Source organism: Pelodiscus sinensis, chromosome 3 (genome assembly GCF_052426305.1).
Source record: "Pelodiscus sinensis isolate ZL-2025 chromosome 3, ASM5242630v1, whole genome shotgun sequence".
Classification (NCBI taxonomy): domain Eukaryota; kingdom Metazoa; phylum Chordata; order Testudines; family Trionychidae; genus Pelodiscus; species Pelodiscus sinensis.
The window spans coordinates 151185895-151209676 of NC_143054.1; the positions used below are offsets into that span (position 1 = coordinate 151185895).

The window sequence follows — 23782 nt, forward strand, 5'->3', positions numbered from 1 at the left end:
AATATCATGGTATGGATAAAACTAAGGGCTTATCTACACTGGATAGCTGCTTTAGCTAGACTGGAAGGCTACGTCTACACTGGCCCCTTTTCCGAAAGGGGCATGCTAATTTCACAGGTCGTAATAGGGAAATCCGCGGGGGATTTAAATATCCCCCGCGGCATTTAAATAAAAATGTCCGCCGCTTTTTTCCGGCTTTTAGAAAAGCTGGAAAAGAGCATCTACACTGGCCCCGATCCTCCGGAAAAAAGCCCTTTTCCGGAGGATCTCTTATTCCTACTTCAAAGTAGCCTACTTCAAAGTAGGAATAAGAGATCCTCCGGAAAAGGGCTTTTTTCCGCAGGATTGGGGCCAGTGTAGACGCTCTTTTCCGGCTTTTCTAAAAGCTGGAAAAAAGCGGCGGACATTTTTATTTAAATGCCGTGGGGGATATTTAAATCCCCCGCAGATTTCCCTATTACGACCTGTGAAATTAGCATGCCCCTTTTGGAAAAGGGGCCAGTGAAGACGTAGCCGAATAGTTAAAGCAACACAACCTGCCCAATGTGGATCAGTGGCATAGACAGCAATGGGGGGGGGGCGATTTATGGGGGGGGCAATGCCAGGAGCTATGAGAGCCATCTCTTCCCACCTCCAGTGCCATGGGGGGTAAGATGGGGTGAAGAAACGTGCACCTCCACCTGGGCTGTCCCCACACCTGGCACTACAGCCAGGGAGTGGGACTTGCCTTAATCAGCCCACCATTTTCTCTGATGAACAGGGTTGGGAGCTTGTAGGATTACCAGGTAGCTTCAGAAAAAATACTGGACACCCTTGATCGGAGGTGGGGGGGGAAGGGACCGGCCAGGAGTGTAGTGGGGTTGGCAGGGAGGAGGGGGGGGGGGGGGAGACAGGAAGCAGGGCTAGCTGGGGGGGGGAGATCGGGGAGGGGGGCAGGAAGCAGGGCTGGTCGGGGGGGAGGGTGGTCCAGGGGCAGTGGGGCTGGCTGGGGGAGATCGAGAGGAGGAGAACCAGCCAGCAGGAAGCAGGACTGGCCGGGAGGAGGCCGGGGCGGGGGGGGGGGGGGGGGGAGAATCGGCCAGCGGGGAGCAGGACTGACCCAGGCACATACAGATCCCAGGGCGCTGCCTGTCCCACGCATGGTCCCGGAGAAGCATGAGCAAGTCCAGCAACGACTCCACAACGCGCTTGAACAACATCAGGAGCACAGACAGGGATTCTCCTCCTCCCCAAGGCGTCTCTCCTATGTCAGACGCTACCAGAGGCTCCCAGCGCTGATCGCACCCTGCCTCCCAGCCACTCCCCCTGCCTCCGCCAGGCTTCCGTTGGGCGCCCAGCCGGAAAACCAGAAAATACCGGACATTGTATATGTCCGGTATTTTCTGAATTTTTTTTACCAGGCAGAGGGCCCAAAAACAGGACTGTCCAGTTGAATACTGGACACCTGTCAACCCTAGGAGTTTGCTCAGCTCCACCAAGGAAGAGAGGGCAGGACATGGGGGTTTGGCCCCCTCATAGAATCATAGAACCATAGAGCTGGAAGAGACCTCAGAAGTCCATCCCCCTGCTCTAGACACGACCAATCCCAACTAAATCAACCCAGCCAGGGCTTTGTCAAGCTGAGACTTAAACACCTCTAGGGATGGAGACTCCACTACCTCCCTAGGTAACCCATTCCAGTACTTCACTACTCTCCTAGTGAAATAGTTTTTCCTAATATCCAACCTGGACCTCTCCCACCTCAACTTGAGACCATTGCTCCTTGTTCTGCCATCTGTCACTACTGAGAACAGCCTCTCTCCATCCTCTTTGGAACCTCCCTTCAGGAAGTCCCTCCATCTGCCCAGAGTTCTTGCTGGGGCAGAGGTCAGAACACAGGGGCTTGCCACACTCTGGTGCACCAGCTGCAGAGTGGGAATCTGGGGCTTACAAGCCCCGATGCTCCAATTCCATTCCTTGACAAGAGTGCCTGGAACAGGACAAGACCCCAACCAGGCTCTGTGGTTGGAGCACCGGATGGGCAGAGCAGGGCAAGCCCTGCGCCTGACCCTGGGTTTCGCCAGGAGTGCTGAGTTGGCCCACTCAAGTCAACCACTGGCTATACCACAGGTGTAGATGTGGTTTGGGAAGGGTGAGCTGCACAGGAATGAGACACCTTTGTACTGGTATAACTGTACTGCATTAGTCTCAGGACCCTTCCTTCTATTACATTAGATGGATTTTACCTATAATGTTATAACTATAAAAAGTCACCCCCTCAACCAACATAGTTATTGTTACTATAATTTCTGGAGGGCAGACCAGCCCTAGGAATTTCTACTGTGCTTAAAATTGAACCAGCAATCTGAGAGGCCTTTAATGCTAATTGCCATGAGCAGACCTCCCAGTATTAGGGGATACTTCTTTATATAGGCAATTCCCTCCCCAAAGGGCAAGAGTGCTGATTTTCACACTTGCTGCCAGTTCTGATTTTCACACTTGCTGCCAGTTCTGATTTTCACACTTGCTGCCAGTTCTGAGCGCGGATGGCTGCACAACAGCCCGGGAGAAGCCCGATGTGAAGATGAGGCACTGTCCGGGTGTGCTGGGGGCCTGTTGTGCCCTTGGTCCCTTGTTGCACCTCAGGCTACCTCTAGACTACGGAGGGAACGCGTCTGCTCTTCCGACATTTTCTGCAAAAGAGCAGGCACGCTCTTGGGGAAGCCTTGTATTCCTCGTTTCATGAAGAAGGGCTCCTTCGAAAGAGGAGGGTTTTTTTTGGCATTTGGCCCAGTGCAGACAAGCCAAATTTCGGAAAAGCCTCTTCAGAAGAAACTATCAGAAAGAGGTATGCAAGTTGCAGACTGCAAGTTCTGTACTTTTTCCTGATAAAGCTCCGTAATCCAGACGTAGCCTCTTCTGAGGCGGGTGGGGCGGCTCTGCTGAGAAGGGCGGACTCTAGGACCCGGCGGGCTCCTGCGGCGGGTCCCCGGGAGCCGAGCCGGCAGCCCGCGTACGTGGTGCAGCGCGGGTGACTCGGCTCCATTAGGGCGGCCTGGCGGGGAGCCCCCGGCTGCAGCAGCGGCGCCGCGCCCAGCGCAGGATGCGGGCGGAGGGGGCCCCGCGCGAGGAGGGCCTGGAGCGCTTCGCCAGCCCGGGCAAGGGCCGGGGCCTGCGGGCCCGGCAGCGCTTCGCCCCGGGGGAGCTGCTCTTCAGCTGCCCGGCCTACACCTGCGTGCTGGCCGCCAGCGAGCGGGGCCACCACTGCGAGTGCTGCTTCGCCAGGTACCGCGCAGCGGTTCCCGCGGGTCCTAGCGCCGCCCCTGCCAGCACGGGGCACGGGCAGCCCCTGCACACGTGGGCCCCAGCGGTGGGGGGTGCCCGGGTTCGTGCGCTGGGGCGCGGGGCTGCCCGCTGCAAGTGGGGAAGGAGGTTAGAGGCGGGAGGGTGGAGCCTCTGAACAGACTGAGCTGGGGAAGGGCAAGTGATGCGATGTGATGTGGAGGCGAAGCCTCGAACGGGCTCAAAGAAGGAAGGGAGAAGAGCAGGAGGCTGGGTTCATCCCTAGCTATTGGCCAGGGTGGGCAGGGACAGCGTCCCCAGCCTCGCCTGTCACAGGTTGGAATGGGTGACTGGGGAGAGATCACATGAGGATTCCCTGTTCAGTTCACTTCTTCAGCAGACAGGATTCTGGGCTGGATGGACCTTTGGTCTGGACCAGTATGTTCTTATGAATTATGGTTGCCAGCCTTCTAGGATTGTCCCAGAGTCTCCAGGAATTAAAGATAAGACCATGTGATGAAACCTCCAGGAATGCATCCAGCCAGAGTTGGCAGCCCTATGATGAATACTTCAAAGTCTGAAGCACTCATGTGTCAGGGCAATGGGGCTATATATCTTAGACAGATACATTGTGGGTGCAACCATGGGACTTATCCTCCCCCATCTTTTAATTTTTTGAGATATTCACTCCCTCAAGTCTGAAGATCTTATCTGAAGATCCACATTTTGTCATTATTGCACTTTAATTTGATGTTCCTTTTTATTAATTAATAGTGAATGTGAGCAACACAAAAATATAATTACATTCATAAAAGAATTCCACATATGGGCTACAAATTCCTGTGGACTCAAGAATCCCCCTTTAAAAATTTCTCATTTGTACAGAATTGTTTCTTTCTCTGTATAATCTTTGGGTATAGCACTGTTACTAAACTTCTTCCTTGAAACTGTTTTTCTTTCAGTTCCATATTCTGTTTTATGTAGGTTGTTATAATGTGCTCCTCACCACAGTATGAGCAGATTCCAGAAGTGCATTAACTAAATGACTTGCCCTGTATTTGTGCTTTCGCTGTTCCAGAAAAGTGTCCCGTTTCCTGGCTGTGATTCTAAATACTCTTAGCCAGAGGAGTAACTTTACTCGTGAATATTTGCATTGCACATTCAGTGTGACTAAAGTTACATGCATACCTAAGTGCTTACAGATCAGAGCCCATAGAGTATATCCAACCAAATTTTGCCCAAATAAATATTCACCAAACTTCACTTGTTCAGCTAGAAGTAGTTACGCTTGTACCGTTCTTTCATGGGACTCTTCTTTTCTGTGGCTGATGCCTTTCAGTCTCCATGCTTGCTAAACTACATATGAAAGCATACTGCTATGTAGAAATTGGTTAGTTCAGCAAAAAGAAACTAAAATATTTTTGGAAGCTTCAAGGGGTAGCGGAGTTAGGCTGTGTCTAGACCCGTGGTCCCCAACACGGTGCCCGCGGGCGCAATGGCGCCCGCGGGGGCACTTGCATGCGCCCGCCAGGTGCTCGGGGCTGGCCTGGCCCCGGGCACAAGGCGTGGCGCTTGCGGGGAGCGTTGGCCCCGGGCGCACGGCGCTTGCAAGGGGGAGGGGGAAGCCCCGGGCGCGCGGCGCTTGCAGGGGGGAGGGGGAAGCACCGGCCCCGGCCCCGAGCGCACAGCGCTTGCAGGGGGAGGGGGAAGCGCCGGCCCTGGGCGCGTGGCGCTTGCGGGGGGGGGGGCCCGGCCCCGGGCGCGTGGCTATGGGGGGGCCCCGGCCCCCGGCAAGCGGCTATGGGGGGGCCGCCCCCGGGCAAGCGACTATGGGGGGGGGGCCGCCCCCGGGCGCGCAAGTGTCCCCGCCCCCTGGCGCCCGGCGGGCGAACGGCCACGCCCCCTGGCACCAGACAACCTCAAAAGGTTGGGGACCACTGGTCTAGACTATATGGCTCCATTGATGGAGTCATGTAGATGAGGGTTGTAGGCAAAGGGAAATGAAGCCGCGATTTAAATAATTGCGGCTTCATTTAAATTTACATGTTTGTAAATTTAATCAGCTGTTTGTCGGCTCAGCGCACTAGTCTGGACGCTCCCGTGCCAACCTGAAAGCCCTTTATCGACATTCCCGTTATGCCTCGTAGGATGAGGTTTACCGGGGATGTCGATAAAAGGCTTTCATTTCGACAGGGGAGCGTCCAGACTAGTGCGCTGAGCTGACAAACAGCTGATCAGCTGTTTGTCGGCTCAGCGCAGCAGCCATGTAAATTTAAATGAAGCCGCGATTATTTAAATCGCGGCTTCATTTCCCTTTGCCAAAAAAACAAATCTACATAGCTCCGTCGACAGAGCCATGTACTTTAGACGTACCCTTAGTCTGTACAGGATAAACTTAAAAAATAACAAATGGTCTGGTAGCACTTCATAGCCTAAAAAAACATGTAGGCAGTATTATGAGCTTTTGTGGGCACAGCCCACTTCTTCAGATGTCCGGAGTTTTGAGTTTAGGATGTGCAGACCCAAAATAAATAGGGGAGAAGAGAGAGGAGGGAAGGAAAAAAAAGGAAGGGGGTAGGAAACAAGGACAGAAGGTATGAAAATATAAAAGGGAAAAACAAGTTGTTGTTGGCCTCCGTCGGTCAGTTGACCATGGATGACGTATCCTAGTTCTCGTCTTGGTTAGTGTCGAATTGTCGGGGACAGCGTCGTTGGTGGCTGAAAAGGCCAATCCGGGACAGGCATTCTTTGCCGCAGAAGTCGCAGCTATAGGTGGTTCCCTGCTGTTGTTGTTGCGTAACTTCCTGCGGGCTCGCTTTTCTTCTGATGCACGCATCATGTTCGTTTCGCCTGACTTGAGCTGTGGTCAAACAAGTAGGCAGAACTATAAGTACCTATAAGTACCTAAAGATTGGATAGTTACAGGAATCAAATAAGGATCATAGGATAATGATTAGATAGGAAGTGTACTAACACAATCCTGAGTCTCTTCGCACATTTTTTTTCAAATATGGTCAGGAGTTCCTGGTTATTTTTAAATGTTTCTCTCCTCTCTTGCTCTGGGAAGGGCTTACCCCCCAAAAGCCAAATACTCACACAGGTGGAAATTGTTTATACATGGGAAAAACAGTGAAACTGATATGCCAAGTGCTAGCTGATACACAAAGCTAATCAACTGAAATATAGAAAGGAAATTCCAATTCCTTTTAGATGTCGTTGGGTTTCTCAATAGTAGGCATAAAGTTTTCAGGTGGACTCTTTTTTAATCAATTGTAGTAATCTTTAAATCTCAACAACGTTTGAAGGGGTGTTTGGGGAATACATCAGGGATGTCAATGTGTAGATGACTCCACAATTAACTGATATGTGTGGGTTTATCAGTTAATCCTGTTGACTACTCGCATATCCTCCCCGCTCCTTGCTGCCACTGTATCACAGGGGGAGGCGGGAACCTGTGCCCATGGGGAGCCGGCTTTGAGCCTGTTCCCCACGAGCACAGGATCCGATTGCATCCACCACCAGTGTTCCCTTTAAACTGGGAGGCAGCACAGTCACAGGGGATTCATCAGCCGTTCCCAGTCAGTCAGCTCTGTACACGGAACCTGTGACTGGGCAGGGCTGATTAGAGGGAGCACTGCCCACCACCACCACAGAGAGAGGGGAAAAGCGGGAGCTGCTATGCGTGTGGAGCTGACTTTTAATCTGGCTCTTTCTGAATGCCAACTCCGTGGCCATGTTACAGTGGGAGAGGTCTCGGTTGGACATTAGGAAAAACTATTTCCCTAGTAGGGTGGTGAAGCACTGGAATGGGTTACCTAGGGAGGGGGTGGAATCTCCATTCCTAGAGGATTTTAAATCACAGCTTGACAAAGCCTTGGCTCAGATGATTTAGTTGGGATTGGTCCTGCTTTGGGCAGGGGTCTGGACACAATGACCTCCTGAAGGCTCTTCCAGCTCTAGGATTCTATGACCCATCTGCTGCCGCCCCTCCCCTCCTTGCTGTTTTCTACAAAGGCAGTTGGGTGGGGACAGGCAGGAGCTGATATAAAAGCCGGCTTCTCCCAGCACTGGCTCCATGGTGCTGTCTGACCTGCCCCCCATGCTGCTGCCTCTAGGTAATAACATTATTAGGAAAACTTTTGAAACTCTAAACAAAACAAAAATAAATAGACTAAGTTCAAGCTATAACCAGAATAACTTCTGTTTCCTTTTTTTAAGGAAAGAAGGGTTGTCCAAGTGTGGAAGATGTAAACAGGCATTTTACTGCAATGTGGAATGTCAGGTACGTGTTATAACAACTGCGTTATCATTAGGGTAGTACATTCCTGACAGGCAGTAATCACATCTACTGTGAAGAACAGCAAGCTGGACAGTTTCACCGCCCCACAGATGCAAAGAGTGGTTGTGCCTTGCACAAGGGATACAGGATTTAGACATGTTCATGTTAATTCATTCAAGATCAACAATGCTGGGACATGGTTTTACTGATACATTTGATTAGTACGACCTACTGATTACTTCAGTAAGCTCATGTTGCTTTAAGTATGCACAGATTTGATGTTAAAGTCCCCTAAGCAGGTGAAGGAGTTTCTATCTAGCTGAAAAATCAGAAATAAATACCTCTGAGCTTTTTTCAGAATCTGTTGCAAGTGTTTGGTGGTTGCTGCTGTCGATAATAATAGTGCATATTTGTTTAGAAACTTACTGTACTTCTCTTAGGGTATGTCTACACTATGGGATAAAGTTGAATTACGATACACAATTTCAGCTATGTTAAATACGTAGCTGAAGTCGAAGTTCCTTAATGCAACTTTGGGCACTGTCCACACTGTGGAAAGTTGAAGGGAGAACACTCTCCCTTTGACTTCCCTTACTCCTCGTGAAAGTAGAACTACCAGCATCGACCAGAGTGCCCCCTCAGTTCGAATTACAGACTGCCCCCAAGTTGCGATGTGATCGGCTCTGGGGATAGCATCGCAAGTTGGGGGTGTTGTAACTCGGGTCCGCATTTAGGACCGGTGTCATATGCCATTGTAAAGGCGGGGCTGAGGATGTAATTTGGGGGATTTCGGCCCTTTCTGCACTTATGGAAAAGGTTTGAAGTGCGAGGGGTCGTAAATTGGACTGTTGTAAAGCAGGGGCCTCCTGTAGCTGTCTTAACTAGACCCACTAATTTGAGCCCTGGAAGATTGACAGCGGAAACTTTGATTTTCTCTGTAGTGAAGACATACCCTTAGTCTTAACACCTCTATTATGGCTCAGAGTTAACGAGAGTGGCCATTCTCTGATGTTCATGTCATGTAGCTTTTAGTACGCTTTAAAGTAAAATAGAATGAAGGACTGGTTCATTGAAAAACAAGCCAGTGTCATTACCATTCTATTTTTTTCTTAACTAATTCACTGAATCTAGCCAATTTCTGCCTTTGCATGCTGTCTGCTTGACCTAAAGCGGTAGTGGGCAACCTGTGACCCATCGGGGTTCTCTTTGTGGCCTATGAGACATACCTATGATATCCAGTTTCCACTGGTTTCTGTCCATGTCATTGTTTTCCCTTATAGTGTTAGTAAAGTGACATGCATGTAAAGCAAGGGCACGTGAAGTGAGATGTGTGCTGATTGCACAGAAAACTGACTGTAAGAGCCGTGTGCTCCTGCTGCTATCGTTCAATTGGCACAACCTGCAAATTCTAGGTGCGCAAAGGCAGTTAGAAAATACCCTATTCTGGGAGAGCATCTTGTTACAACAGTCTTGCAGCCCACTGAAATGGAGGGCCACTCATGCGGCCCACTTACTAGCCTAGGCTGCCCATTGCTGACCTACAGTAACTTTGTTGCTTATGTGCAAGGAAAAATATACGCATTCTAAGTACAATGTAAATACTGAGACACATCTTAACTTTATGGAATCCTGTGGGGCAAGGGTTGTGGTATGGAATGTAGTTCATGAAGGACTAAGGTGACCAAACTCACTTACTTGAGAGGTTAGATAAGAGCTGAGGTCTTTGACATGAAAGCAGATTTTTAGTTAGTAAATCATCCACCAACAGCCTTATTTTAGATGATAATGTACTAATTGTCCTCTTATTGTTTGTATGCAGAATATTGTATATTCCCATTAACTGGGATGAACTATTGTAACTGTGCTTTCCTAAGCACAATATTTGGGATGGCTGCTGCAGTTTCAGGAAGAGCTTTCATTTTAACAAGCTGTCTCATTCCTCTGAAGGATGATATTGCATAGTTGTGATAAATCTTTTATTTATTCTCCCACCTCCAACTTCTAGCTTTTATACTGGTTATGCCTGTCATTCTGACATTCCTGTAAAAACATGAAGAATATTGGGCCAGATTCTACCACCCTTAGTAGCTTCCCACAGCTCTTCCCCCTCCCACCCCCAAGTTGGATTCTGATACTTTACTCACATCAGTAGAACTGTTTGAGGAACTAACTAGGGATGTCAGTGGTTAACCGATGTGGCCTGGCTGGAGTGGGAACAGCCTCTGTCCACGGTGGGCCCTCAGCCTGGCCAGAGCAGCTTGCTGCACCACAGGTGGGGGGGCTGCTCCAGCTTTTGCTGGAGCAACCCCCGACCCCCAACACGCCAAAGCAACTTGCTGTGGATGGGGGGGCACTCCAGTCTGGTCGGCCCCACGCCACACTGTAGGTGGGGGGCTGCTATAGCCAAGCTGGACTGGAGTGTCCCCCCTCCCATTTAAGTGGTTAACTGGTTAAACATAATGTTTAACCAGTTAACTGATTAAATGGGATTTTATATATCCAACCCTGGCTCATATTATTTAGCACATCAGAATCTGGTCCAGAGTTAGTTACTGAACAATTTGAGTAATGGGCAACAGAATCTGGGCTCTGTTGATTTCCCCCCCTTTCATCTGTAAAGGACAGTGGGACACTCTTGAAGAGGGTATATTGCTTCATGCTAGGGTGATGTCATGCTAGGAGTCTACTACATGCCACCTACCCAGACGGAAGAAGTGGATGAGGCTTTTTTTAAACAACTAACAATATCATCCAAGGCCCAAGATTTGGTGGTGATGGGGGACTTCAACTATCCAGATATATGTTGGGAAAATAACACTGCGGGGCACATACTATTCAATAAGTTGGCTGCATTGGAGACAACTTTTTATTTCAGAAGGTTGAAAAAGCTACCGGGGGCGGGGGGGGGGGGGGGGCTGTTCTATATTTGATCCTAACAAATAGGGAGGAACTGGTTGAGAATTTGAAAGTGATCATGGGCAGCTTGGGTGAAAGTGATCATGAAATCATAGAGTTCACAATTCTAAGGAATGGTATAAAGGAGAACAGCAAAATAGAGACAATGGATTTTGGGAAGGCGGATTTTGGTAAGCTCAGAGAGCTGATAGGTAAGGTCCCATGGGAATCAAGACTGAGGGGAAAAACAACTGAGGAGAGTTGGCAGTTTTTCAAAGGGACATTATTAAGGTCCCAAAAGCAAGCTAATCCGCTGCGTCAGAAAGATAGAAAATATGGCAAGAGACCGCCTTGGCTTAACCACGAGATCTTGCATGATCTAAAAATAAAAAAGGAGTCATATAAAAAATGGAAAGTAGGACAAATTACAAAGGATGAATATAGGAAAACAACACAGGAATGCAGGGGCAAGATTAGAAAGGCAAAGGCACAAAATGAGCTCAAACTAGCTACGGGAATAAAGGGAAACAAGAAGACTTTTTATAAATACATTAGAAGTAAGAGGAAGACCAAGGACAGGGTAGGCTTACTGGTCAGTGAGGAGGGAGAAATAGTAACAGGAAACTTGGAAATAGCAGAGACTTAATGGCTTAATGACTTCTTTGTTTCGGTCTTCACCAAGAAGTCTGAAGAAATGCCTAACATAGTGAATGCTAGTGGAAAGGGGGTAGATAAATTAAAAAAAGAACAAGTTAAAAATAACCTAGAAAAGTTAGATGCCTGCAAGTCACCAGGGCCTGATGAAATGTATCCTAGAATACTCAAGGAGCTGATAGAGGAGGTATCTGAGCCTCTAGCTATCATCTTTCGAAAATCATGCGAGACAGGAGAGACTGCAGAAGACTAGAAAAGGGCAAATATAGTGCCCATCTATAAAAAGGGAAACAAGAACAACCCAGAAAACTACAGACCGGTTAGTTTAACTTCTGTGCCAGGGAAGATAATGGAGCAAATAATTAAGGAAATCATCTGCAAACACTTGAAAGGTAATAAGGTGATAGGGAACAGCCAGCATAGATTTGTAAAGAATAAATCATGTCAAACCAATCTGATAGCTTTCTTTAATAGGATAACTAGTCTTGTGGATAAGGGAGAAGCGGTGGATGTGGTATACCTAGACTTTAGTAAGGCGTTTGATATGGTCTCGCATCATATTCTTAACAATAAACTAGGCAAATACTACCTATACGGGGCTACTATAAGGTGGTTGCATAACTGGCTTGATAACCGTACTCAGTAGGTATTAATGATTCACAATCCTGCTAGAAAGGTATAACAAGGGGGGTTCTGCAGGGGTCTGTTTTGGAACCGGCTCTGTTCAACATCTTCATCAATGATTTAGATATTGGCATAGAAAGTACTCTGATTACGTTTGTAGATGATACAAAGCTGGGAGGGGCTGCAACTGCTTTGGAGGATAGGGTCATAATTCAAAATGATGTGGACAAATTGGAGAAATCGTCTGAGGTAAACAGGATGAGATTTAATAAATACATATGTAAAGTGCTCCACTTAGGAAGGAACAATCAGTTTCACACATACAGAATGGGAAGCGATTGTCTAGGAAGGAGTACGGCAGAAAGGGTTATAGGGGTTATAGTGGAATATGAGTCAGCAGTGTGATGCTGTTGCAAAAAAAGAAAACATGATTCTGGGATGCTTTAACAGTTGTGTTGTGAGCAAGACAAGAGAAGTCATTCTTCCTCTCTACTCTGCACTGGTTAGGCCTCAGTAGGAGTATTGTGTCCAGTTCTGGGCACCGCGTTTCAAGAAAGATGTGGAGAAATTGGAGAGGGTCCAGAGAAGAGCAACAAGAATGATCAAAGGTCTAGAGAACATGTCCTATGAAGGAAGGCTGAAAGAACTGGGTTTGTTTAGTTTAGAAAAGAGAAGATTGAGTGGGGACATGATAGCAGTTTTCAGGTATCTAAAAGGGTGTCATAAAGAGGAGGGAGAAAATTTGTTAATCTTGGCCTCTGAGGATAGAACAAGAAGCAATGGGCTTAAACTGCAGCAAGGGAGGTTTAGGTTGGACATTAGGAAAAAGTTCCTAACTGTCAGGGTAGTGAAACACTGGAATAAATTGCCCAGGGAGGTTGTGGAATCTCCATCTCTGGAGATATTTAAGAGTAGGTTAGATAAATGTCTATCAGGGATGGTCTAGACAGTATTTGGTCCTGCGATAAGGACAGGGGACTGGACTTGATGATCTCTCGAGGTTCCTTCCATGCCTAGTATTCTATGATTAGCTTTGTATATTTTTTCCTCACTTTCTTTATTTCTATTTATATATGATGGGACCATCTCCAAAAGGTAGTAGTAGTATGGCCAAACTTGTTCATAACAGCTGGGGGAAGAGAACCTCTTAGTTTAGGTAAATGAACTAGCCTCCCACTTCATACTGGGGTTTGCTCCCATATTTTAGTATGGGCATTTGCTGATCATCAAATGACCTCCTATTTTGGAGTCACAAGCTGATTTGAAAAGCTTTTAGCAAAGGCAGCTTAAAAATGGAAATATTGACACTAGGTTACATTGAAGGTTCGAGGGAATTGTCAGGACAGTCGTTGCCTAGAGTAGAAAGTGGAAAGCTTTGTGAATTGAGCATCTTTAAGTACCCAAGGGAAAGTCCTGCAAAAGATTCACAGGAATCCTAGCTAAATCCTCTGACTAGCCATAATCTCATCATGAGAGAACACTTGCACTTGTATGTAAGAAGAGCATGTCCAGTGACATTGTTTCATACCAGTTCTGTACAATTCATGTGAGAGACTCCAATAGTATTTGCAATATAATTGCTTTGTGCTTTATAACATCTATCTGAGAATCTGTTTATTCACAGACAAGGAAATAAGCTCACGATACTCATTTGAAGTAGGTAATGGCTATTGTTGCCATCTTACAGATGGATTAATTGAGGTAGAGAGAGGTAGTTAGCCCAGGTCAAATAGCAAGTACACATCAGAAGGAGTAGGACTTCGATCTCCTGACATTGGATCCTTTGTATTAGGCACAATTACATCCTCTGCCTCCTATTATTCTGAAACTTGGAGGCATATTTATACAAAAGGAGCTAGTTTTCTCCACCCTTGCGCTGTCTTCCCTCCCCACCTCTGATGAGTATTAATGTAGATCACTCATTATTTTGCAGTGTGAGGTAGTGTTTGTGTTTTGCTATTTCTAATGGGTTTTAAAGGGCCATAAGACACCTTCCTGCTCTGAAATATCTTTCCAAGAAGAAAAGTCTTCTCACACTCCATTCAGGAAACTGGAACATCCTGAAAGCTTCAGGAGACAATGTTTAGCAGAAGAGCTGATTAAGTCATATGCTAATGATCTGTCAAACCCTTCTTGCACATCTTGGGGTGTAACCCAATGTTTTGTATATGAAGTTGTTCATTAGTGTTTCAGTGTCTTGACTGTAGTGGAACGGGTTTCAGAAATGACTTTATTGATCATTGAATGTGAAATACTTAGGGTTACTAGTTACCTAGTTGGCATAATCCTATCTTCAGAGTTTTGGATCCTTACAAATCACTCAGGTGAAATTTAGGAATGTTGCTGAGATTGAAAGAAGGTCAGAAGTATTCAAAGTTATCTTCAAGCACAATATTCTTTAGAAACCAGTCTCCATGGACAATATGTGTTGCATAGACAATCTACATCCCATCTTCACTCTTGTCTTGTTCAAAAGCCCTTCAACACTCCCTTGTCAAAGTTGAGAAGGACATCTTGGTGCCTTCGTACACAATAGGGCAGTTACAGAGTGATCCATCCCCTCTTGCTCAGTCCCAGCATTTGACAGTCAGAGGCCACAGCATGGGTTACATCCTAGTTCACTTGTCTGATAACCATTAATGTTCCTAACCTCCATGAATTTATCTAATTCTTTTCTGAATGCAGTTATAATTTTGGCCCTCACAACATCCCCTGGTGACAAGTTCACCATACTGACTGTGTTATCTGAAGATTATGTTTGATTTAAATTTACTGCCGATTAATGTTATTGGGTGTCTCCTGCTTCTTGTTTTATGTTAAGGGATAAATAACATTTCCTTATTTACTTTCTCATTTATGGTTTTATAAAGCTCTGTCATGCCTCCCTTCCCCAGCAATCTTCACTCTTCCAGTCTTTTTTATCTTTTTGTGTGGGAGTGATTGTGTAATCCCAATAATTTTTGTCGTCCTTCTCTGGACTTTTTTCAATTCTTACAGATATTTTGAGACAGGATCACTATAACTGCATGCAGTTACCATGGATTTATATATAGTCATTTAGATAATAACACAGTAAATATCCGTCCTCTTTCTGATGGTTCCTAATCTTGTTAGCTTTTTGACTGATGCTGAACAGACGTTTTCAGAGATCTATCTGAAAATGACTCCAAGATCTTTCTTGAGTAATAACAGCTAATTTTGTAAATAGAGTTGGGATTATGCTTTCTGATGGGCATTACACTGCACTTACTGTATTCAGTATCATCTGCCATTTTATTGCCCAGTTACCTAGTTTTGTGAGATTCCATTGTAATACTTTGCAGTCAGCGTTGGACTTGACTGTCTTGAGTAATTTTATATCCTCTGCAAATTTTGCCACCTCACTGTTTATTGCTGCTCCTTTAGCTCTTCCGTTATCCGATGGTACCACTGATTGTTTGGGAGGCTTCCTGATTTGATGTACTTAAAGGTTTTGTGTAGTTTGGTAGTTGCTTTCATATGCCTTTTTTTGTTGTTGTTCTTTTTACCTTGACTTGCCAGAGTTTAGGTTCTTCTCTATTTTCCTCAGTAGAATTTCACTTCCATTTTTTAAATGATGCCTTTTTTGCCTCTCAATGCTTCGTTTACTCTGTTTAGCCATAGTGGCAATTTTTTGGTCCTTGTGCTGGTGTGTTTTGTTTTAATTTAGGTATATTTTTAGTTAGAGCCTCTATTATAGAACTTATTGCAGGCATTTAATGTTTGTGATTATTCCTTGTAAATTATGTTTAATTAGCTTCCTCATTTTTGTGAAGTTCCCCTTTTTTAAATTAAATGCTACTTAGCTTTTGTAGTAGTTTCCCCTCCTACAAGAATGTAATAAAATGTAACATTATGGTTGCTGTTACTGAGTGGTTCAATTATAGTCACCTCTTAGACTAGATCCTATGTACCATTTAGGACTAAAGCATGAAATGCCTCTTCCCTTGGGAATTCCAGACTAGCTTTTCCAAGTAGCAGCCATGAAGTGTGTCTAGATACTTAATCCCTGCATTGCATCCTTGGTGACATATACCCAATCGAAATGGGAATCATCTTTGAAACAAGGGCCTGTGCTTCAGTGTGAAGACCCCTTTTGCACGTCATTCCCTGCATAGAGCAGTTTTAACGCTGGCATAACTAACGGAGGGAGGATTAAGCCGCTGGGAAAGGGGATCTTCCAGTGGCACAGAGCTGGCATAGCAGCTCCCTCCCACTCAGTTCTGGGGCTGGCAAAGAGATGTGGCCAGGACTAGCTTAATGTTTGTAGATCTCCATGTACTGTTTTGAGCTGTTGGCAGCCAGAATAAGTTAGAGTTGCCTCAGGCTGCCCCTCTCCAATTGGGCAATTACACAAGTACAGTGTCAGCTATGGACATAGGGATGATAGAGGTGAGCTTTATGCCACTTTGCAGCCCTAGTCCTTTTTAAGATGGGCTGTCTGTTTATTGACTGCAGTCCTACATTCCCTTTCTTCTCCTGCTTGCTGTGACTTCTTATCTGGTTTGTGAGTATCAGCTGATACATATCACTCTGCTTTTACTACCAGCATCACATGGCATCGACCTGCTATTACACTAGTGAAATTCAAGCAGTTCAAGTCTTGACTTTTAAAATAATGGTTTTAGTCAAACAGCATCAGACTTATTCTTGTTTTAATCATCCCTCCTCTTGCCCCCTGAAATTAGCTGTTCTGAAGAGAAATGTTTTACGTCATTACAAATACAGAACAGTTGAACTATAAACCACTTACAGTAATTACTCATTTAACACATGCCCACTTAACATGTTTTTGCAATAGCATGATTTTTTTTTAAGGAATGTTTTTCGAACAACACGACTGTCCCTTAAATAACACAAAAATAATCAAGTGGCGGACTGCTTCACATGGCGGTATAAGTTGGTGAAAACAGTGGTAATATGCATGAGTGGATGAATACACATGGTCACAGCGCTCCTCCGCTCACTCGTGTGTTTATCTTTGTGTTTTAACAAACCGCGGCAACTTGTGTAGCTAGGTATCCTGTGTTGCTAGATATCTAATGTTGTTGTTGACGACCCAGCACCAACAAAAAATTAACTTTGCCACCACCACCTGAAACACAACACCCACCTTTTCCATTATTTTTAATGGGAAAATTGACCCCGCATAGCACGTTTTCGCTTAGCACGAATGTTTTCAGAAACACATCTATAGTATTAAATGAGGAATTACTGTACTGGTGTTTACATAAGAACATAAGAACGGCCATACTGGGTCAGACCAAAGGTCCTTCTAGCCCAGTATCCTGTCTGCCGACAGCGGCCAACACCAGGTGCCCCAGAGAGGGTGGACCGAAGATAATGATCAAGTGATTTGTCTCCTGCCATCTCTCTCCAGCCTCTGACAAACAGAGGCCAAGAACACCATTTTATCCCCTGGCTAAGAACACCATTTTATCCCCTGGCTAATAGCCTTTTATGGACCTAACCTCCATGAAATTATCTAGCTTCTTTTTAAACTCTATTATAGTCCTAGCCTTCACAGCCTCCTCTGGCAAGGAGTTCCACAGGTTGACTACACGCTGTGTGAAGAAGAACTTTCTTTTATTAGTTTTAAACCTGCTACCCATTAATTTCATTTGGTGTCCTCTAGTTCTTCTATTTAGGGAACTAATAAATAACTTTTCTTTATCAGCCCTCTCCACAGCACTCATGATTTTATAGACCTCTATCATATCCCCCCTCAGTCTTCTCTTTTCTAAACTGAAAAGTCCCAGTCGCTTTAACTTCTCATATGGGACCCGTTCCAAACCCTTAATCATTTTAGTTGCCCTTTTCTGAACCCTATCCAAGGCCAAAATATCTTTTTTGAGGTGAGGAGACCACATCTGTACACAGTATTCAAGATGTGGGCGTACCATAGTTTTATATAGGGGCAGTAAGATATTCTGGGTCTTATTTTCTATCCCTTTCCTAATAATTCCTAGCATCCTACTTGCCTTTTTGACCACCGCTGCACACTGTTTGACCGCCGCTGTTTCACTTTCAGAACACGCCTAGGCTACGTCTACACTGGCCCCTTTTCCGGAAGGGGCATGTAAATTTCACCAGTCGTAGTAGGGAAATGCGCGGGGGATTTAAATATCCCCCGCGGCATTTAAATAAAAATGTCCGCCGCTTTTTTCCGGCTTTTAAAAAAGCCGGAAAAGAGCGTCTACACTGGCCCCGATCCTCCGGAAAAAGTGCCCTTTTCTGGAGGCTCTTATTCCTACTTTGAAGTTAACGAGTTAACTGGTGATCCTCCGGAAAAAGTGCCCTTTTCTGGAGGCTCTTATTCCTACTTTGAAGTAGGAATAAGAGCCTCCGGAAAAGGGCACTTTTTCCGGAGGATCGGGGCCAGTGTAGATGCTCTTTTCCGGCTTTTTTAAAAGCCGGAAAAAAGCGGCGGACATTTTTATTTAAATGCCGCGGGGGATATTTAAATCCCCCGCGCATTTCCCTACTACGACTGGTGAAATTTACATGCCCCTTCCGGAAAAGGGGCCAGTGTAGATGAGCCCCTATTGTTTATCCCTTAGGGTATGTCTACACTACCCTCCTAGTTCGAACTAGGAGGGTAATGTAGGCATACTGCACTTGCAAATGAAGCCCGGGATTTGAATTTCCCGGGCTTCATTTGCATAAGCCGCGCTGCACGGGGTTCGAATGAGCGGGGTTTTAAAAATGGTGGCGCCCCGCTTATGCAAATGAAGCCCGGGAAATTCAAATCCCGGGCTTCATTTGCAAGTGCGGTATGCCTACATTACCTCGCTAGTTCGAACTAGCGGGGTAGTGTAGACATACCCTTACAGAGAGAGCTGATGTCAGCTACTCCTTGTGCAGCATATTCTATACTTGTTTCTTCCTTCAGCATTTGCAGTGTGTCTGCCGATGGAAGGCTTAAAGATTTCATTTGTTGTATTGCAGTGTTTGGAACTGTACTTCTGCAGAAAAGGGAGCTGTGTGTTTGGAGCCTGCCCATTTCTCACAGAAGTAAATGGCAAAATTACAGTTGACTTCAGCAGGGAAAAGCATCAGCACTTGATGTATAAATTTGGGCAACACAGCCTCAGAAGTCGGGGGGGAGGAGGCAGAATTTGGGGGAGGTCAAAGATGATTTTAAACAATCTCTTCTCTTTCTTGATCCCAGCCCACCCAGGTCCCTCTCCTCCAATTTAGAGTCCCCTCACGGCATGCCACCAAAAGCTCCAAGAGGCTATTTTTGACAGCCAGATATCACCAGAGCACGGTGTCTATTCCATGTTTCGTGTCCATGTCTTCACTACAGGGGCCATACAGAAAGGTCCACTTCCCCAGCCTTGTTCCACTGAGCACTTCTCATAGTAAGGTTTATTAAGTTGGTTTATCAATTGCTTTATGGCACTTGAATTAGGGATGTGAACTGATAACGAGTTAACTGGTGACACAGTAAGCATCATCCTCACCAGGTGATGCTTACCAGTAACCGGTTGGCTGGCAGCCCCACCAGTGGGATCCTGCTTAATCGGTTAACTACATTTACGTAACATTTAACCAGTTAATTGATTAAATGGGATTTTACAATCCTAGCTTGAATGTAGAGAAGGCTACAGCTTTTTTCTTGTTCAACTAAATCCCTGCTTGGTAGCTTCAGTAAGCATTTTGTCTTGTAAAAAGTCTGCACATTTTCATACAGGTGGATTTAAGTCAAATATAATTGGAAATGTTTCTGTTTAAATTTAGCCTCTGAGCTAAAAAAGGAGATTTACAATCCTTGAGTTTTCAAAATGACTGAGTGTATAGTGTGAATTGATCAGGACTTCCTTTTTACTATTTCTTTCAATATCAGAACAAGGGAACATTTGATGGAAGTTTAAGGGCATTAGATTTAAAATAAAAGGAAATGCTACCATGATTTATCTACATTGTACAGTCCATGTGTGGTTAGGAGAGCATCTTGAAAATAATTTTTTAAAAGGTTTTAAGTGATTTTTGCCCAGCTAAATGTGCATGGTACATAGAAACCTTACTTTGAGAAATATTCCCATTGGTTTTAATGAGAGTTTTAACTGAGTAAAAATGACAGGATCTGGCTCGTTGTTGATAGAAGACTAGATAAATGTTCTCCCTGCTCCATCTAGGAGAATTGTGGTGAAATGGGTTGTTGAAATGTAGTTGTTTACACTATTAACTGATATGCCTAGGCTCTTTAATTAATTAGGATTAATCAATCGATTACTCCTCTGTATTAGAGGCAGCAAAGCGGGAGGTGGGAGCTGGTAACCATGGGGTACCAGCTTTTAAGCTGGCTCCCCGCGTGTGCTGGCTCCCATAGAGCTGCCTGCCTCCTTTCCCTCCCCGCCCCTGCAGTAGAAAGGCAGCAGCACGGGGAGATGGGGTGGTATCAGAGGCAGCAGAGCAGAGGGTGGTGGGGCAGGCTGGAGATGGTACATGCAGGAAGCTGGCTTTCAAGCCAACTCCCTGTGCATACTGGCTCTCACTGAGCTGCCTCTAAAATGCCCCCCATGCTACTGCCTCTGTATCAGAGGCAGTGTGGAGGGGGGGCGGGCAAGCGGGAGCTGGGGCTCCTGGGGAGCTGACTTAAAAGGTTCTGCCTGCCCCCCTGCGTGTAAACATGGTAACCACTGAAAAATTCAGCGGTTACACTCCTGGTGTCCAACCTACAAGCCACATGTGGCTATTTGGCCAGTTGAGTATGGCTAGTTTGCTATAGCAGTAGTGCTTCAGAACTGGTTGGATACCATGGGATTGCACATTTACAAAAATAAGGGTTTGCTATAATCCCTAGTCCGGAGAAGGGTTCCACTGGAGCATCTGTGCGGTCATAGTGTGCATGGAAGCATGAAGCATCCAGGTAGATATCCTGGACCTCTGAGATCTTCCGTTTTTGAAATTAAGCACAGAGAGATGGAATGATTAAGCAAACTGAATCTGCTCCTGAGATTTCCTGTCTCCCACGTGTGAATAACTAGGGTTGGGTCCATATTTGTCCAAGTTATTAAGTAAAGTATTTTGTGTGGCAGCTGTACAAGCAAAGGCTGCGGTCATGGTAACTAAACCTCATTCCTTGCATAGACGAGCTACCGTACTGATTAAATTGTTTTAAGTGTTTGCGTCTCAGTCTCTTATCCCTGTCAGCTCTGGACTCATTAACTTAAGCTGTGAATAGCTCCGCCTGTATATCTTCTCTTATTTCTACTTGTATTGTCTCGTCCCTTTTGCCCTTCCAGCCTCACTATCCCCTTTGTTTCTCAGCCCACTCTCCTCTTCATGCCTCCTTCCATATTGTTCCCTATGCGTGAAATGATCTTTGCTCCCTGTGGGCCAATCCCTCACCCTTTCCTCACTGAAATCCCTCCTAAAGGCTCACTTCTTCTGGGAATCCTTCAGACACTAACCCACACCAGTCTCCTATTCTCTCCAGCCCAACATTATGTAGATGGGGCAGAGAGGGAAAGAAGAGACAAGGGTTTGAGCCTCAATCGCTTGCCACCGGGAGTAGCACTTCAGGGCCATATTGCAGTACCTTTACTCAAGGATACCCTTAACTGTAAGCAGTCCCTCTGACATCCGTGGGATTCTTTGTGGAGGTAGGTGCTCAAGTATCAGTGGCAGAATCAGGCTCTGAGTGTTTGCAGTATTAACCCTTCCACTGGCTTTCCAATAACCTCTGTATTTTATCTGCATATGTGTCACTTAAACTCTCGCCAACTCTCATCAAGCTCCACTATACAGGGACTATCTTTATTTATTTGTGTTTTCTGCTCTGCCAACCAAGTACATAACTGACATTCAACAAATGATAGTAATTTTACATGGGACACTGAAAATTTGAGAACAGGTTTGGCACCCTAAGTGACTCTTTTTGGGCTTGCATTGAATACTGGTGGTTTTGTAGTATGCTGTGCTGGTCTAATCTTCAGGCAAATAATGCAGTTGTCCTAGCTGATGCCATCGTTTTGAAGAACTTGGAGGAGGAGGAGGTTACTTTCTCACTCACTTTGAAATGGAAAGTGCAAGGTTTAGCAAACTTCCTTTCCAAAAGTTTTGTCACTCTGCCTTAAATGAGAGGAAAATAGGGAAAAAATATTGTTAATACAGCACTGGGGATTCGGTTGGAACAATGATACCTGCTGTAATTCAAACCACTCTGTGAAAACGTGGAAAAGAATGCTAAATGCAATCCTGCTGTGGTTGTGGAGAAGGGTGCGCTGAATGTTTCCATACCAGGTATTACTCAGTCATCACTATTCTCTGTTCCTGCAATGTTTCAAGCTTTTATCTTGCTTTGCACAGTTCAGCCATATCTTGTCCCTTCAACCTCCCTGCTAGTTCACATAACTCAGTATGATTCGGCCTGAGGAAAGATTTTAATTAACAATGCTTAGAGAATAAATCAAACAAGTGCATTATGACTTTGAGACAGGGATATAACTTTGTATCTTGACTTTGTTTTTCAAATATTCTTATTCATTAAGCAGTGTATGTAAGCCTATATTTAAAAAAATAGAGTCTGTTCTTGCACTTCTTGCACACCCAAAACTCCTCACATTGAAGTTGGTGGGAGTTTTGGATGTGCAAAGAATGAAGGATTGGATCCTACCTATGTGATTTGTAATGCACAGGCTAAAGACTGAAGAGCCTAAAGAAATGAGCCAGCTCTCAGTGCATAGGAATTCGGTATTTCTGAGGAGAAAGTGCAGCATGACACTGCATTAATGGGAGCATCCAAGTTACATTTTTTTGAATTTTATGACTAAAATGTAAAACACTCCAAAATTCTACATTGTTTCCTCTTAGAACTGTCAAATCTTGTGGTTGCCTCACACAGACTGCATATAAACCAAAACTGAGATTTCTGAAAAAAGAAACTAGGGCAGTGGACCTACCTTGGCATGGTGCTGAACACCTTCTGTACCCTGTTCAGCCTTCAGTGCAAACTGAGGGTCTTTGTTCTCTTCCTGTGGTGAGCCCTTAATATCTGTGTCTGGGGCAATTACAAATGGTTATTTCCAAAAGAACCTTAAGATGAGACAGTGGGTTTTTTATTGTGGTGTATAAAGACTTAGATAACCATGAGTCAGTCTACCTGAGGGGTACTGAGTTGCTCCAAATCCTGTCATGGCACATAAGGGTGTTGATGATGACGTCTATTGTGGAATTTTTCAAGGGTGACTCTCTGAAGACCCATGACTTTGGTGTATGTGTCAGAGTGAAGCATTAGTATCCCTCTAGGGAAGGGGCAAGGAAACTATTTTGGGTTGGGGGCCACAGACCCACAGAAAATCAGTTGGGGGCTACACACAAGTGAGAAGAAAAAGGAAAAAAAAAAAACCTTCTCTAATGTGGCCCCCAACTGAGAAGGACAAGGACACTGCCCACATTGGGGAGGGATAGCTCAGTGGTTTGAGCATTGGCCTGCTAAACTCAGGGTTGTGAGTTCAATCCTTGAGGAGGCCATTTGGGGCAAAAATTTGTCAGGGATGGTACTTGGTCCTGCTGTGAAGGCAGGGGACTAGACACAGTGACCTTCAGGTCCCTTCCAGTTCTAGGAGATAGGCAATCTCCATTAATTTAATTTAATTTAATTTAAACATTCCCCTCCCACACCGGAGCTTGGGGGTGCTCAGCCTGGTAAATGGTAGAGCAGTGAGGGGATTGGAGCACCAGCATGGGCTCCACAGTGTTAGGGGGGTCCTGAGCGAGGCAAGTTGGGGGCTGCATCTGGTCTCTGGGCCTGAAGTTCCCCATCCCTGCTCTAGGGCAGCGATGGGCAATCTAGGCTGGTGAGTGCCGCACAAATGGCCCATCATTTCAGTGGGCTGCAAGACTAGTATTCAAGATGGTCTCCCAGAATAGGGTGGTTTTGCCAACACTGCTTGTATACCTAAAATGTATGTGGTGGCCAATTGAAACGTAGTGCTTTGATTGGCTGCAGAGGAAGTGCACCGCTCTTACAGCCAAGGGTATGTACAATCAGCATACACCTCACTTCACCTGCCCTTGCTTTACATGCATGTCATTTTAGTA

At 45.6% G+C, this 23782-nt stretch overlaps 1 protein-coding gene across 3 annotated transcripts in view; it reads left to right on the forward strand.

Annotated features, from left to right (window-relative positions):
• Positions 1-2971: 2971 nt before the first annotated feature.
• SMYD2 (SET and MYND domain containing 2) overlaps positions 2972-23782 on the forward strand; it is a 52498-nt gene continuing 31687 nt past the window's right edge. Inside the window, exons 1-2 of one of the 3 annotated variants that reach the window (XM_075925192.2) lie at positions 2972-3264; positions 7480-7543. In XM_075925192.2, the coding sequence (XP_075781307.1) occupies positions 3083-3264; positions 7480-7543 (246 nt within the window). In that variant the 5' untranslated portion in view covers positions 2972-3082. The remainder of the gene's footprint in view (positions 3265-7479; positions 7544-23782) is intronic. The other 2 variants (XM_075925191.2, XM_014580147.4) reach the window with 2 other exon arrangements.